Source organism: Diadema antillarum, unplaced genomic scaffold (assembly GCF_040938485.1).
Source record: "Diadema antillarum isolate AM-2024a unplaced genomic scaffold, OU_Dant_1.0 seq00000491_RagTag, whole genome shotgun sequence".
Taxonomy (NCBI): domain Eukaryota; kingdom Metazoa; phylum Echinodermata; class Echinoidea; order Diadematoida; family Diadematidae; genus Diadema; species Diadema antillarum.
In genome coordinates, this window is record NW_027271452.1 from 350252 (window position 1) to 367503 (window position 17252).

Consider the following 17252-nt stretch of genomic DNA (forward strand, 5'->3'; position numbering starts at 1 on the left):
GAAGACTGCAGAATGCCACTCACCTTCAATGGCTCCTCCTCCTCCTCTTCCTCATCATCATCGTCATCCTCCTGAGGTTCAACCACCGCGCGGACGAGGGGAAAGAGAGACAGACGGACAGACAGACAGAAATTGGGGAAGGGGGAGAAAGATGGCGAAGGAGAGTTAGCATCGGAACAAAGTCAAGGCATGCACAGACTGGCAAGCAGTGAGAGATGGAGGGACGGTGCGATAAATGGCAGACTGGGGTAATATCAAGCACCTGCCGGACATCACTGCAAATCACACATAGAGTGCAACATCACACACTTTGCTTCAAACCAAGCCATTCCATATCACAAGCTACAAAGCGTAGACAGAGAGAGGTGTATTTCTGATCGACCTTCCATATTTTTTTTTAAATTCTTGTTTGCAATATTTGTGATGTTTACTTTCGATGAGTAAAACATGTGAAATGAGAGAACCAAATTCAGGGAATGGATCTTTGAGCATCTCCCATACCTGCACAAATTGCCTATTACATTTTATTTAGTCCTACAGCCTGATAAAGATTTTATCAAGACTGCCTCAAAAGCAAGCACTTCTTTAAACACTGCACAGAGTGCATATTTGCCATCACTCTGCAGTTGAAATCAGCACACACTTCCATTTTTAAAATGAAGTTATTCCCAGGAATTCCATCAAATTCATGTCAATTTAAATGCAATCATAGACTGGTGCTTTTCTTTTCACACACACACACAAAATAATCATCATAATTTCTTTGAGAATGTACACTTTCAAATTCAATTTCACTCCAAAAAATTCTTTAACCCAATGCCAACAAGTCCCAGTTTCAATCTTTCCCCAAAATATTCCTAGTCCCAAAGCTGATAAAGATCTTACCATAATTTCGACCAATTAGAAAGGTATTTAATGTGAAAATGACAACTTCGTGAGGTAAAACATTGACATAAAAAAGGAACTATTTTTGAGCAAAAGCTGCTGAACAATTGAAAAAAAACAAGCTTTTCAAAAGGAGCAAATTGACGAATAATTGAAACAACTGACTGTCAACCTCTCAGATTTACTCGTAACTTACAACAATGCATACACACAAAGTCAATACTAATCCAAACGACACACATGCCAGATATATGCAACATAAATACCATAACTTCTAACAAATTTCCTGGCATTGCAAGTACACAGGCAAAGCCAAACACTCTGGCATTCACTGAACAATTAAACACTGCTGCAGCAAATTCTATTGTGTCATTGGTTGTATTTTACTTTTTGAAAAAGAAAGTTAAATTTGGAGGTTCTACAGTGCCATATTTCTACAATAGATATATGACACTAAATATGCTGACAAAATCATCAAAATGTAGAAAACATGGTTTGTGTTTTCTTTTTGCACGTGCATGCAATTCAATCTGTGCAATAGTGTACCTAAACTTGATAAAAAAAGTTGAACAGAAATTGAATAATGGTTTTCTATTACACCTGCAAAACAGTCCCAGTTCTAAAGTTCATTTGCTCTTATTGTCATTTCCACACAGTTCATCTTTGAGTTTGTCTGGTATTTTTCTTTTTGCATCTTTGAATATTTCAAACCTACAAATTCACCTGAAAATAGAAATTAATGAATAACATGTGTATCATCTCCTGTAGTACTGTAAAAGTGAATATTTTTCGCATGAGTAATTTTTAAAAATATTTCTTTTTGGTCAGACTAGTAAGATGAGTTTCGCATGTTGCTATTTCCGCGGAATCAAGACATCAACTACTGGAACATTTGGCATGCACAAATATTATCATGCTTTTATTTTTGTGCTAGTTTCTGGTTGTGCGAAATGCGCAAATATTTTGACACCGCAAAAATTTCCACTTTTACAGTTTATTACTAACATCTACCAATACCAAGGCTGATAAGTTCCCTTATATTGTTCTATGACTAATGCAGCTAATATGATGATGATGTAATTCTGTTCTAGATAAATGATTAGAATGTGACGACAAATATCATTTTGTACCCGTACAGAAATATGAGCATGTTTTGATGATAAACTAATGTCCCTGGGAAGAACACAGCAAAGTTTTTAGTAGAATGTGAGCATGTTAGTTGGACATTTAAAAACTTATCAGTGAGGTACTGTTATGACAGTGATAGTTGAGTGGTGAAACACAATGGGATCTAGGTATAACATTAGTAGCTTTCTAACGATGGCATGGCAGTGTTAATTGGGCATTGCAAAAAACAGAGCACCAAAGAGTCAAATTGCTCATAAATGGCAAATGAATTTAATAGAATGATGTGCTAAACATAATACTGTTCTATTTATGAAATATATGAAGTACATCACAGTATGCTATAATCTATTCTTCATTTCTAACATGTTTAAAAATCCTTTTTACCCATGATATAAAGTGGCAATGAAGCGGAATGAATGATCAAATAGATACTGCCAAGTTAACTGCGACTTCTTATTACCTACTCCTGTCATTCAAAATGAAATGCAATACCAAACTAAACTAAGCATGAATTTCTAATTGGTAAATATGACTCCAAATATCTTTTGCCACAGTGCAATGGATTAATTTGAGCCAACAGAAATCTGTGCCTCTGGTTGCCATCTGCATTCACTAAATGTACATCAAAATTAAAAACAAGATTGTGCTTGAATGAAGTGTAGTATTACTTCATACTCCCCTACACTGGAAAATGTGTATGACAAAACATAATTCCCTTGATTTCTCATGAAGCAGAGAACTGCTTTCTGGCAAATATTGAAGTAGATATTCAGGCTGGCAAATGCATGAGTTCTTTCAATGCTGAATCTATGGTCAGTGCACATGAGCTGCAGGGTCAGAACACTTCCTGATATTCACTTGGTCCTCACTTTCATAGCTATATGTTCCCCTTGTAACCATTAACCCAGATGCCTATCCTAACCTTATCATACTGCTTCATTTGAAAAATAATTCCCTTTGTCGGGCATTCATTTTGCCACAAGTTCTGAGGAACTTTTCCCATGTACACGCGAAAGCGTTTCTGGAACAGAGAGTGAAAACTATGTGCATGAGATAACGAACACATGCAAATGAGAGAGATGAAATGACTGGAATATAACATGCTCATGTGATGAACTGGTGATGAACTGTAGGATGTACTATCAAATTGACAATAACATAACACCTTTTTATATGTCATACTGGGTCATATTGTAGATCACCATTTAAGAATAAGTGTTTCCTTCCCAATCACATCTCATTCACTGTCACTTTGACAAACTTGCAAGCATGGTTAATCTCTTGAAAGCTTTGAAAATTCTGTGAAAGAGCTTCCACTGTATGGATGTTAGAAACAAAGGGAAACACACTTTTCATAGAAGAATGTTTAACTGAGAGAGATCATCAACCAAATATTTCTCAATGAACAAATGTCCGAAATAGATGTAGTGTAATATGTGTTAGGTGACTCTGTATTGATGCATTACAAACTGCCTTACAGGCATAATTTACCATTTGCAGATGAAACAAAAACCCAGCATTAGTGCTTTAAAATAGTTCTAAAATGTGAGTTAGGGATAGAAACAACCACTGTAAACATTTGAATTTGTATAATCGATGTTATGTATTGTTAAATACACAAAATATGAACAATTGTTATAATAAGAATGCTTCCGGACTAAATCGTCTATCGTTACGGTTTATCTAGAAAAATGCTGATATCTCCTTATATTTTAGGCTTTATTGTGAAAATTTTATATAGTAGGATGTTTTGTGATACAACTGACCTACACATACAGTGTATGCATCAAATGTGATATCTTGAACATTTTTTAAGTCACTGCTCCCAAAGGTAAACTGGACCTTTAATGTGTTAGAAAGTGTCAAACCATTATTGAAGGAAATGGTGAGTAGATAATCTTAAAAAGTTAAATTGACAGACTGTGGAATTGAAATACCTAAATTCTACCTAAAATATGATATCAGGATGGCCTTTGCATATTTCTGTGTATAAGAAACAAACAAAATGCAGTGAAATATAGCTACGGATGGAATGACAAGTATGTTTCTAAAACAAGGGAGCATGTAGAAGCTTGCACTCTATCATATGATACAACATGATATGAGATGAAACGGATGATATGATTTGATGGCATAATGGAGAAACGGAAAAGGGATAAGAATTGATGCGTATAAGGATATAATGTCTACCTTTGAATGGGTCCTCTATTTGGCATAAAACGGGGTTTCAAAAAGGGAGGTAAATAATCTTTAATCTTTGTACAACATGGAGCATAAGGAAAAACGTGCTGGATAAAACCATCCTCAGCTGTGAACGCTCAGTCAAGAGCTTCACATCTCGAGGAAAGAGGCAAACGGAAAAAAGAGTGACAATGCTATGCCAGGAATTTTTGGATTGCGCCCTCTAGCTTCCACAACATGCTACGTTGAACGAGGGGCAGTGAGAGAGACTGAGAGACACAGAGATAGATAGAGAGAGAGGGAGAGTGGGGAAGAGGGTTTTTTTTTTTTTTAAGCTCGTAATTTTTTCATGCCTGTGTGCGAGAGTCAAACAACCAAACACACTCACTCAAAAATCAAATCATAGCTGATAAAGGTGATTTTGGAGGGAGTGGCATAGATGCATGAAGAACACAAAAGTTGATTTGAAAGACCCATCTGCTAATTCTGAGTTGTTGTTTTGGGGGATTTTTTTTTTTCTTCTGATGCTGCATTCCTAAAATTGTTTCTTGCTGAATGCTAGGAGTTGCTTTGTTGTTAAGACACTTGATGAATTTCTTTGTGCTCTTGTGGGATTTCTGGAAGTAAAATACCATTACCTGCGCATATTTCACAAATGTATGGTATGTTAGCTTTCATTTTAGAGAAAGCATTACTATGAAGGATTTCATTTTTTCGCATAAAGAAATATCAGGTATTAATGAATTCTTTGCCAATTGAATCTGCAGGGGAGATAATCTTCCAATATCACATGGTTAGAGAAAAATGTAAGTAGAAAGAGAAGACTTTGTTATGACAGATGGAAAATCTGCGAGTTAATATTGCCTTCAGCCCACTATTTTCACGTTTCTTTGTTATTTTCAAGATCCGCAGAAAACGAGTTGGGGATGAGAGTTGTGAATGACACTGGGTAGAAAATGGAATGCCGTTTTCGAATATAGCTTTCTTTGAAGTATGTATGTGTGTGTCAAGATGTGGTGTTATGTGTCATGACAATCTGCACTGTCTAATCGCTGAAGACGGAAAGTCCTAGCTGGTCAGTTCTCAAGCCGAGAGAAGGAAGCAGAATGGGTCTTTCACCTCTTCTTCGAGATAGATTACCCCGGTGGCCCGCCGTTTCTCTCGAGGGCGTCGTCTAGAGATGGCCGTGCCGCTGTTGTTCTTCCTCAGCGACGTGTCCAGCTCCTTCTCCTTCTCCCGTGCCCGCTCCTTTTCCTTCGCCTCGTCTGTTGCTATGGAGAAACGAGTAACCAGCCCACTCATATAGATGAGTTTGATTTTTCTTTTGCTTCAAACTGTTTTTCTGGCTAAAGAAACTAATATTCTTGTCACCTGAGAGGTTGTAAGAGATACGTCATCTTTGTCTTGCTTTATGGATACAGCACAGCTCTGAAGACTTCAAACATTGTACATCAAATACACATTAATCTCTCAATTTCTTTGAGAACTTATAATCTTCATCTTCATTTAAACCAGACATATTAATGACATCATTCAACATAGAGTAAGTCTCTTTTTGTGATACAGAGGAAACACAACATACATAGTTTGATGTGATTTTCTTCTGTTTTTTTTTCCCTCAAGGACCAAGGAACTGCAAAGTGACATCAGGTGGTAGATTGTCATATGATTATAATAACGGAATAAGATTTTAGAATTTGACAATTTCTATCATAAACTTCAATTTGCAGTGAACAGTTTCTTGTATTTCATTCCTGTATGCAAATGAACCATCTCACATCACATTCCATACATGGAAATGTCCACAGTGAATATTCTGTTACTGGTACACGCTTTCGATTACGTAACTCCAACTACTGCACTTTTCACATCGAGTAATCACCAAGGGTGACAAACATTTTCATCACTACTGGACTCAAGGCTAAGTTGTACAGATAGTTTAGATAAAGAAATAAAGCATAAAACACTAATCAAATCAAGAACAACTTGCTGTCAGCATATACCTTAATGCTTGAAGACATGTGTTTGGTTTTTCAGCTGTGATTTATCACAAAGTTATGTGCAAAGGTATTCTGCAACTAAACGATGAATATGAGCTTAAAAAATGATTCCAATTTCGATTACCACTGGTCTTGCACGAAAGGTACTAAGCCTCGTCCTCACCTGATTTGTCGTCCCTGCCATAGCGGCCGAGTCGTGCCGTAGCGGACGATGTGCTCGACGAATCCTGGGGTGCACTTCGACTCGGGCGTGCCACGAAGGTGACTGGAGTGCTCTCATCTTTCTTGGACTTCTCCTCCTACGAAGGCATGGTGAACCGAAAAAAAAAAAATCAACAACTCATCACCGGCAGAATGAACAGCAGTTAATACTCCTACTACCCTTATCTCACACACAGCAGTTTGTAGTTCAAATATGTTTGTTCTTTAACACAATATCAAATTTTTATCATCTTTCAAACACTTTGCTCAATTATCACTCAAATTAGATTAATTTTCAAGTTAGTATCAGCATGTATCAATGCATGGAAAAATAATTCTGACTTGTGTCCATTTAAAGGGTATGTACAGTTCTGGTCGAGGCAAGGATTTAGCTTTTAACGGTTTGCGAGATATTCAGAAACCACTCTTTGAGATGTCACGGAGCATGCAATTCTAAGGGGTATCAAAAGTTTATTTCATGAAAATCGGTTTTGAAATGTCTGAGATATCCAAAAACAAGGTGAAACAAAGAGATCCTAATAAAGGTGGGGCATGTCGCCTTTTATTATTATCACTTTTGGGGATATCTCAGCCATTTGAAAACCAATTTTCATCAAATAAACGTTGAATCCTTCTTAAAATCACATGCTCTTTCATATTTCATTAGAGGTTTCTCATTATCTCACTTAGGAATGTTCAAAACATGAATCCCCACCTCAACCACTACTGTACAGTCCCTTTAAACACTAATGCATGATTTGGAAGCAATTTAACATGGTCCTCATTTGGATTAATACAATAGTGCTCACACATTCAAGAAGCTCAGCTTGTCTGCACATGCAAACCTGTGACACATCCCCTCTTCAACATTTGTTCCACATTATCTATGTGTCCTATGTTAATGAAATCAATCAAAGACTAAGAGTATAAAGCCACAGAAGCACTACATTTCAATTGCAAACTTATCGCATTTTGTCTAAAATCTACTCCGCTGACTGTTCTGTAATACTCTATCCATATTATTAAATGTCATCAATTTACTGAAATTTTATCTTTACTTTTTTTTTTCACATGAACACTGCTACTTCAGAATATGTTAATGACCCCACACATCCTCATTTTTATCATATTTGCTAAAAGTTCCCTACCATGGTAATTTGATTGATCTCTTGCATGTTATTCATAGACCAAGTTTGATGAAATTAAGCAAACATTTGCTGGTTATTGCATAAGTGTTAAAATGTAAGAATTTGGGAATGCCTGTTGCGATTTTATCCTACATAGAATCACTCTTGGTTCCAATCTAATGAGAACTTAACTCTAGAAATATTCTGCCCATTGAACAAGTTAGCAGAAATCAGCAAATAACCTTTTGGAGAACATGAGAATTTGATCAAGAGCTCTGACCCAGAATTGGATGACATTTTGATAGATTACTTTTGAAGCTTTCGTAACCAGTGGTAACGGCACCAAAACTATAAAACCGCCATAACTTTTGAATGGATTGTCCAATTTTTTGCAAACTTTCACTGACGTGTTCTTCCAATATTGCTGCATTCCCTGAACCTACAAATAAGTTTGGTGTAAATTCTCCTTATAAAGTTGAATGAAACACTTTGTGATGCCCTTTGCCATATGGATACATTTCCTCTAGAAATTGTGGCAGGCTGCAAATGAGGCATTCTTTAAAAAAGAAAAGAAAAAAGAAGAAGAAGAAATAACCATACTGGCCACTTGCACAAATAAAAGCATTTCTGCGCATTCCTTTTAAAATCAAAGTTACCTCTCACACAAATTTTCACCACTAGCAAATGGCTTTTCCTTGTTTGAAGAATACTGCACCTTGAGGTTTTTTATAAGTGCAATTCCACACCATGTTCAAAATGGCTTTGATAAATAGAGAAAAATCAAAGAAACAGAATGGTACATATTTCATCAAATTTTATCCTGGAGTATGAAAGTTACCGAATTTTTAACTTCAACAAACACTGTAATAATCTATTAAAACAGAAAGTGACATTTGTTGTGAATGTGTCTCTGCTTCTAACCTGCCACCTGATGCAAACTCACATCTCTCCTACTTGTTTGTGCATATGAAATGAAAAACTTTGCAACTACAGCCCCCCCCCCCCCCCCCCCCCCAAGTGACCACTGCTAGGTTATTGTGACACATCACAGATTCATGTAAAGGATATCCTTCTTTCTTTGGGATTGTATGTCATTAAAAAAAAAAAAAAAAAAAAAAAACTGTGAGTAGGTTAATGGGACTTTGATACTTCTGGGGCTCTGGCATCATCGCCTCTTCTAAAGTGTATATGAGGTTGACACTGATATTAGTGTTTCATAAAATCATGTTAGAGTTAAATTTATTATGACTTTCAGATATAAGTTCGATTTTTGTGACACTTCTGTCTGATTTTACTGTATCTATTAAAGTCAAATTGAAATTGGTTTAGAATTGCACTTAAAAGACTTTGGAAGTGTGACATTTCTGAGTTCATTGAACAGCAAACAATTCACAAAATATGAACTTATTACACAAGCAGCAACACACCATGAAACGCTGTTCAAACATTTAACAAATGCAGACATTTACACATCATGTACCTATCCCACACAATTGATGCTACAAATGATATCGATGCATGCGAATGCGTCTACAAATTCAAATGAAAACCATGCACACTCTGAAATGGAAAATCACGGCAGTTTCTACTTAAGTCTGGACGGTGCATTGAACAATATACACAAGTGAAGACCAATACATACAGTGGTAGAAAACATAAAAGATATTTACATGCGCTTCCAAAATAAAAAGTCTCACACAACTAAAAATCAAAAAGCACTTCAGAGCAAATGAAAATAAAAGCAACAGCTAAAATAATATGTGATAGTAAATTCAGCAGTAGAGTTAAATGCCCTCTTGTACATGGTATCCCAATAGGTCCCATTGTGAGAATCTTTCTGGTAAACTACAAATTTGGAAGATTCACAACTTGCTGCATCCACACGTACTGCAATGGACGTTGACGTTCAAGTTTCGTGTCTAGAATCAATATATTATAAGAACAACCTTTGAATTGGCCATACTGTAGGCCTACAGGTGGTTGACTGCCTGCAGTATTTGTTTTTCCTTGGCTGTCAGGGTATGATCTGAAGTAACAGATATGTATGCTTTTCAACCATATTAACAAAAGCCATGCTTGGCTGCTTTCAATTATTCTTCTTCTAAGAAGAGTAACCCATGTTTTAAAAAGTGGTTTAGAGGTCATTGCAGACCATTGCAAACTGCAAACTGGCTTATTTCTGATAGAAAAAGGAATGATACTAATGACTGTTCCCTATTCAGGCAAAACACTCAGAAAATGTGCCTACAAGAAAGGGGAAAGGGATTTTATAAGACTTGTCCAACACATTTTCGAAATTATCAAATACCCAGCTATTCCATCCACATAGCTCTCTTCTAACCAAAACAGAAAGTGAGACAAAACTATAAACAGACAATGGGGTTGTACATTTAGATATCTAATGAAGTAGAATACATGCCAAACCCAAAAGATTAAAGGTTCTCTGTAGTGCAAATATTAGTAGCTACATGTTTGTTTTATCATCGCTACTGAACTTATGAACAAATATGAACAAATAATAGGATTTCAATACCAGAACATGAATTGGCAACACTACCTAGAAGGGCTAGGTTGATTTCAAGTACTGTCATAATATCATTGGAGAATAGACAGGTCTACTAACATATTCCAATTTTAAGCATTCATTCAAAATAAGGACTTTTTCTGATGACCAAAAAAGATTGCCCCAAACTTTTTAGACCCAGTGACCACTAATTAAAGCAAAAGTACAGTACTGAAATGCACTTGGTGTGTCCAGGTGGATGAAATACCTAGTTACAAGTCCTCACAGAAAATATATTGATACAATGTAAATTTGAATACATTTGTTAACTTTCATTTTCAGCCTTTAGTGTTGCCCTGATAATGTATCATTTACTGTTGTTTTTTATATCTAGGAGCAGGACTTAGGTGAAGAAAAGTCAAAATTCTTGTTTAAAATTTCATATTCGCTGATAACCAAAAAAAAAAAAAAAAGAAGGAAAGATTAAATGGAAATTTAAAAGCTTTCACTCATTCTATAATATATCATGGTTGCAAAACAGAGAACCGTTACAAGTAAAAAACACCAAAATGTTGCATACTCTTTTCACAAGTGTGTCTGATTACTACCAAACAAAACAAATGAACATAATAAAACAACTCAAACACTACAAATTGAAAAACATGATCAACGAAAACAAAAACCAAACCACACACACACACACTGACTATATGGTACTGGCACATTGAAAAAGACTTGCAAACATTCATGGCCAGGCCATTCCCTCCCGGCAAATGTCTCAGATCAGCGGCTTGGGAATGCTAACGAGTAATGACAGGGTGCGGGCACTGACGTGGATACAGCATAGTGCACAGTATTAAATACATCTGAGGAGCGTCATCAGCCCCCACATTCTCACATCTGGCCTCCCCTTGGAAGACCCTCATTGCAAAGGTATCACCTACAACATACAGCAGTGAGGCTACTTGCACTATAATAGCAGCAGCGAGAGATGGCCATTCTCTGGTTGACAGCTTTGGACATGCACACCATGGCACTGATATAATGTATGAAGCATGTGGACGTGCGAAGGATGTCTGGGTTGGATTTATTTTACCTTATTTTCTACAGTGGCTGTGGCTATTCTTGGTCTCAATCGTGGAGGATCTTGTTTGTTACTGTCCTGCTTGTCAATACGGTTAACAGGAATGGAGATAACTTGATTCGTCCAGTCCAATACTGAACTGGGACACATACATACTACCCATCTTATTATATTGTATACTGGACTGAAGATGGTATATCACATGCATATTTCACAAGTCATCATCAGAAAACTGATTTCCCTGTGGGCAGCAGTCGCTACATAAGCCTACACTTACCACATCTGTGTTACTCTACAATGTAGTTTCAAACAGATTTTCAGTGTCTTAATTCCTAAATACACCCAGAATTGTAAAATTCAAATCTCTAACGACAGAGTGTCAAAATTTCTTATCAAAGTGCTAATTGTGGTTTGTTGTAACAACACAATTACGAAATATTTAGGTGTCAAAAACAGTTGATCAAGTTCCCTATTAACAAAAATGTATTCCTGGATCAAATTATAAGTAGCCTATCATACACGAGTCTCATATCATTTAATTAATTATTATTTAAAAAAATAAAGTAACGAAAAAAAAAATTATCGCCGGATACACCAGCATAATCATATATATATATATATATAATCACAGAAAAAATTGTTCCAGTTTTATTCAACACTTGACATATGGCAATTCCATCAATAGTGTGCTATATGCTGATGTAGACTATTACCCTTCACAGTTTACAATTCCAACTGTCAAATCTTAAAATGAGTTACACTCTTTAATATATGACCTTTTGAAAAGGAAATATTTAGATGATTCTGCCTTATGAGCATATGGTTACAACCCAAGGGTTGAGAAACTGAAAGTCAAACAGAAGTATATTTGCTCTTTTCTCACAAGAGCACCCAGGCAGACCAACACAAGCTGGGACAACAGTCACAGTATATTCTCCCACTTGAAATACAAGATATCAAATTGCAAAAAGGCTCATACCCACTGAGACTAACTTTATAAGACAATCACCATTCTAAACTTTAATGCACACATTAATACATGCAAATTATACTCACAGCAACTCTGTTATCTTGAGGCTGTACAGATAAAACAAAAATGAAAGGAGAATATTATTCATATGTATATCAACAGTTATAACTATCCGAATCACGCTTAGAGCTACAGAACTATAAACATTGGGTTAATTCATTTAATGTGACTGCTTTATCTTGTGACTGCTTTATCTAGCAATTCAAAGTATTAATTACAATGCTGTATTTTGACATCTAATTGGAGCAATGACATCTAAATGGCCATTTTTAAAATTTACATGGTACTGTAGAAAACTTTATGGTGCTCTCAATTCTACCAGAATCTGGTTTGGAGTTTCATCGTGATAACTTGGATGTGATGGTTACAAGCAAACAATGATTAGACTCAAGTCATGTAGTGCCAGAAACCCACAGACTGGAAAGCATGAAGAGCAATAACCTCACACTTCTTTGTATCTAATCTTTGACCAGCATTTAAGAAAAAAAAAATGTAATGGACAATCCAATATGCTGTACTGGATGTAAAACATTCAGAGTTTTACCATAAGTGTTGAAATGCCTAATATGCTTCTTAACCCCTTGAGGACGAGTTCTGAGTGTACTCTGGCAAGGGTCTGTGGTAAATGCATGTCGTAGCAAAATTTGCCCGTCCTCAATGGGTTAAACAGCCGTCTATATTACATGTACGATGAAAAATTGTGATAACTGAGAGGGAAAATGATTCTCACCTGCTCTGAGCTTTTCAAGGTACTGACAGCACTTTCTAAATCTTCTGCGGAGACTCCCTGTCAGCCATTGGATGTGAGAAATAACAAGGAAACACAATGTGTTATTCAAAGACACACGACTCAAATGATAAGTCATTAAATATTTACCTCTATATAGCTGAGGGATGAGTCACGCTTTTTTCATACAGAATGCATCATCAAAAATTGAACTCATATCCCACAATATATATGATCTGCTCATGGTTCGGAATTATACACAATTGAAAGTAATTGGGCACAAATTATAAGTGTCATCCCTTCCCCTTCCCCTATGCACTTGCGTGTTTGATGGTGTTACTTTATGCTTAGTGACACACTCACTTGACATTAAGAGTAATGTGTGGTGTTTCCTCATTTACTACAGCCATGGAAATTTGACTTTCAATATCTCTAGATCTTGCCATGGCACTTGCTATCACTTCCAACTACTGTAAAAGTGGATATTTTCGCGGACACACGAAGGATTTGAAATGCTGTCGAGAGGCCGATAAACTTGCAGATCCTGCATTAATTCTCGTGAGAACACATAACTTCACTATGAATTTTCAACAGAAGTCTCTTTTGCAACATGACTACCAAGCCTCAGCGCACTTAGCACAGGTTTTGCGCCTCTGAGTGCATTGTGCTTGCCCAATTTTATCATGCGCTGTATCTTAGTTTTTTTAGATTTTGTATGCACCATACATTAACAGAGCTCTGCTTAGTTAGAGGAATTGTTTTAGAATGTGAAGATTTCATCCATTGATAACATTACTCGTGCATTTGGTATCCTTTGCCAGCTGCTTACAAGAAAAGGTTCTTGTGTGGGGAAAACATCCCAGAATGATCTGACCGTGTGAGGACATAACATTATGTATGGCCCACTATCACACACATTCTTTATCTAATTGCTTACTAGCTGACTAACCCACCTGATATACACCAACATAAGTCACTCTCTTCATGGAAGAAAAACAACAATGCAGCAGTTCAACACTTCCTCTCCGCTAAAAATACCCCAACAGAAACCACTTGATGACCTCACAAAGTGTTGATTATCAAAGATTTCAAAATGATCTGCATTTCTGCCGGCATCGGTCACCCACCTGTGTGGATCTTCTGGTGGATCGTTCCCTCTTTGCCCGTGCTTTCCGCTGCGTTTCCGACTCCTCATCTTTCCCCGGCGTCATGATGTTGGCCCTACAGATATGCAAGACAAAGTTTTAAAGCACTGCCGTTAGAATGGATCCTGCGGCCGTGATGATATCGGCCCTCCCACAACAAGCCAACCCGCCCAAATTTAGGAAAAGAGAACCTAAAGGAAGCATGTGCCCTTTTGCAAGAGAAGGATATTTTAAACTGGAAGTGAAAAAGACATTCAACAACGATTTAAAAGATAATTTTACCACAGATACTGTATTTATTCAATATGAAGTGGCATAGTGTGATTAATTTGGTTTTGAAATAGAAGCAGTCTGGTTTTTTTTCTCCTTTTGATCATTTTCCCCCGTGATCATTTTCACTGATATATGATTATAAAAATTGTTCAAAGAAGGGGGAAATGGTATACATTGTATGCTTAAGTTGTAATACATATACTATCAACACATTAAGTAACAATGTAATTATCACATACCGCTGACAATAACACAAAAAGGAAAACTCTGCACCATGCAAAACACCAATAACAAGTATCCAAGAAAAAAAAAAATCCACAGCAAGACAAACCTAGGGAGATGCAACACAGTCCATACAAAACACAAACCCTGTTAATCCTCAATGACAAAATAAAAGACGGGTCCTTTTATTCCATTTCATACTTAGTAGTGGAACCAAACTGTACATAGCTTCTTGCTACTGTTTAGAGAACTGTTTTGACTGTGTACAAGGAGCATTCTTGCTCTATTTTACATTTTTGTACTCTAGATTTTACAAGACTATTGCAGTCTTGTTTGTAAGAATTAGCACAGAGGTCCTAAATTTGTAGCATTATGCTCCCTATGTCATGGGAGAAATAATGTAAAATGAACCCTCACAAAAGAAAAAAAATAAGAAAACACAAAAATGCAAGCAAACAAATGCAAACAATTCGGATCAAACTGCATTCAAAGTAATAAACGATGAGTTTCACATGGTTCTTTAACTTGGTGAACCTATCAATGGCGCTGAGTGGGGACCAGCAGTTCTGATGTAGGACGTGGTTGAATATGGTGAAAAAGGGACAGGCCATGTGGGGATAGCATGGGGGAAATACATCTCTTGGTTCTCCAATTCCATGGGCTTGGATGTCTTTGCACTAGATGGGTAGATACATTGTTGCTATGCAATTATGCAATCTGATTTGACTAAATAGAGGAACATGAGTGCAGTGGTATGCAAATGCGGCAAAAACCCACCATGTGCTCATAAAAGCAGAGCAAATGTAATGTTGCGTTCAGTAAACAAAATGTCCCCCATGATGACAGACCAAAGCTTAACTCCAGTTATTCATTTTTCCACTCATCCTTAACGCAGACATGATCGACAGTGGCTGGGATGTAGATTTATTGAAAGGGAGTGATACAGAGACAAATTTTACTTACGAGGTGGTATCTGAACTATGTCTTCAGATATCTGCTAGACAGCAGGCATGACGACTAGGATTCCTGCCTCTTCCTTTTTTAAATATATGAACCAGATCATTCGCCTTTGTTTTTTGTTTTGTTTTTTTTTTGCCCTAAACAACATCAAATCAAATACCTTTGCCAATGAATTAAGAGACAACTTTAAGCCAGTGATGAGAGGGGATATTATAAGAGATGGACATACCGCATCTCAGATTTTGTGCCCCATATTGATTAATTTATCAAGAGAGAAAGAGAGATGGTAAGAAACTTGTGAGTCGTCCATACCCTTATGGGGGTGTTACCTTCGGGTTATGGGTACAGTGGTGGTTGCGGAACTACCAACTGGGGTGTTGTTATTGGTAGTGGTAGTTGTGGTATCGGTGGTAGAAAGAGTGGTAGTACTAGGTGTGGAGGCCCCTGATAGAGTGTTTCTGTCCCGGGCCGAGCGATCCCGAGCCGTCTCGGCCTTATCCTGCTCCGTAGTTATCTCGGCGGCGATGCGGCGCCTTCCACTTCCGCGGGGAGAGGGGAGCACAACCTCCCTACGTGGAGGGACCATGTGGCGAAGATTAAATGAGGGTTAGGGTCGATGAAGGAAGGGGGAAGGAAGATGAGCCAGTTAGATGTAAACAAACCCACAGCATATAAGGATAAACAATGTAATGGTAGAAAATCATGTGAAGCAATATACGTATATATTGAATGGTATTGATATAATGTACATGGGAAGAGTAAAGAAAGCAGCTGGATACACTGGCAGATTATATTTGACGGGGTTACACTTCTTACACATCTCAGAGCATGTGGCTTTCATTAAGTCATAAATTTTGCCCAGGAAAGGAAGACAATTCTGTGGTAATTGGCCGTTGACATTTGCCTGTGGCAAGGATTGTGGGGCACTGCATGTTCCAAAATTTCACAGGAGCGTTTATTCTTCCAAACTTCTGGGGGTTCATTCAAAAAGGGGGAAAAAAATGTGGTTTTGATTTCAATCTGGCTGTTCTGCTCCTGTCATGTCTGGCTGTATGCTATTGCTTCACACTCAACCATGTACACAAGGACAATTTATCATGAGGCATTCACTTCTGTCATGAAGAAGAAGACCAGCAATCCACTACCATGCTGATATCATGCAAGTACTCCAACTGAATGTTTTGGGTTTTTTGAAAAACAAAAAGTCAAGCATAACTGTCGAGGGAAACAAGAGAATCTATTCATGTCCATTCAAACAGCAGAATCTCTCAATGACTCACTGATTTCATGGTTGAAATTTAACTCACTGCAAACATCTAGCTACCAATACCCTCTTTTTCTTCTTTTTTTTGAACAGAAAACAAGAAATCCAGGCATTTCACACAGTCATGACCAAGTTGGGGACTCCAGTATCTAAATCAAATGATAATGTATTTCCTTTTCTGACACACTAGACCAGCACGGCACCGATCTGTAGGCTCTGGCAGGCACAGAAACTAACTAATGCATCCAGGATGAACACCACAACGATAAAATACCACACAAACAAGCTTATGTACGAGTATGATAATGTACAGCAAATACTGGTATTGAGTCTTTTCCTTTTTCTTTTCTTCCCCTTCCCTATATCAAGTCCCCCCCCCCCCCGAAAAAAAAAAAAAAGGAGAGAAAAAAAGTGGGACGCATCTTGAAGAAAACAGGCTGAGAAAAAGCAGCCTAAGGAAACAGAAAGAAGAGGGAGGGAGGAAGAGAGCGCTGCAGAGGATGCGTTTGGCTGACATATTGA

The 17252-nt window shown here is 37.3% G+C and overlaps 1 protein-coding gene across 1 annotated transcript in view; it reads right to left on the reverse strand.

Moving 5' to 3' along the window:
* LOC139733801 (protein phosphatase 1 regulatory subunit 12A-like) overlaps nucleotides 1-17252 on the reverse strand; it is a 125362-nt gene that overhangs the window by 41583 nt on the left and 66527 nt on the right. The window contains exons 14-21 of the mRNA XM_071644607.1: nucleotides 15796-16035; nucleotides 13994-14087; nucleotides 12870-12926; nucleotides 12166-12186; nucleotides 11122-11187; nucleotides 6358-6493; nucleotides 5314-5465; nucleotides 24-71 (exon numbers count right to left, since the gene is read on the reverse strand). Of these exons, the coding sequence (XP_071500708.1) occupies nucleotides 24-71; nucleotides 5314-5465; nucleotides 6358-6493; nucleotides 11122-11187; nucleotides 12166-12186; nucleotides 12870-12926; nucleotides 13994-14087; nucleotides 15796-16035 (814 nt within the window). The remainder of the gene's footprint in view (nucleotides 1-23; nucleotides 72-5313; nucleotides 5466-6357; nucleotides 6494-11121; nucleotides 11188-12165; nucleotides 12187-12869; nucleotides 12927-13993; nucleotides 14088-15795; nucleotides 16036-17252) is intronic.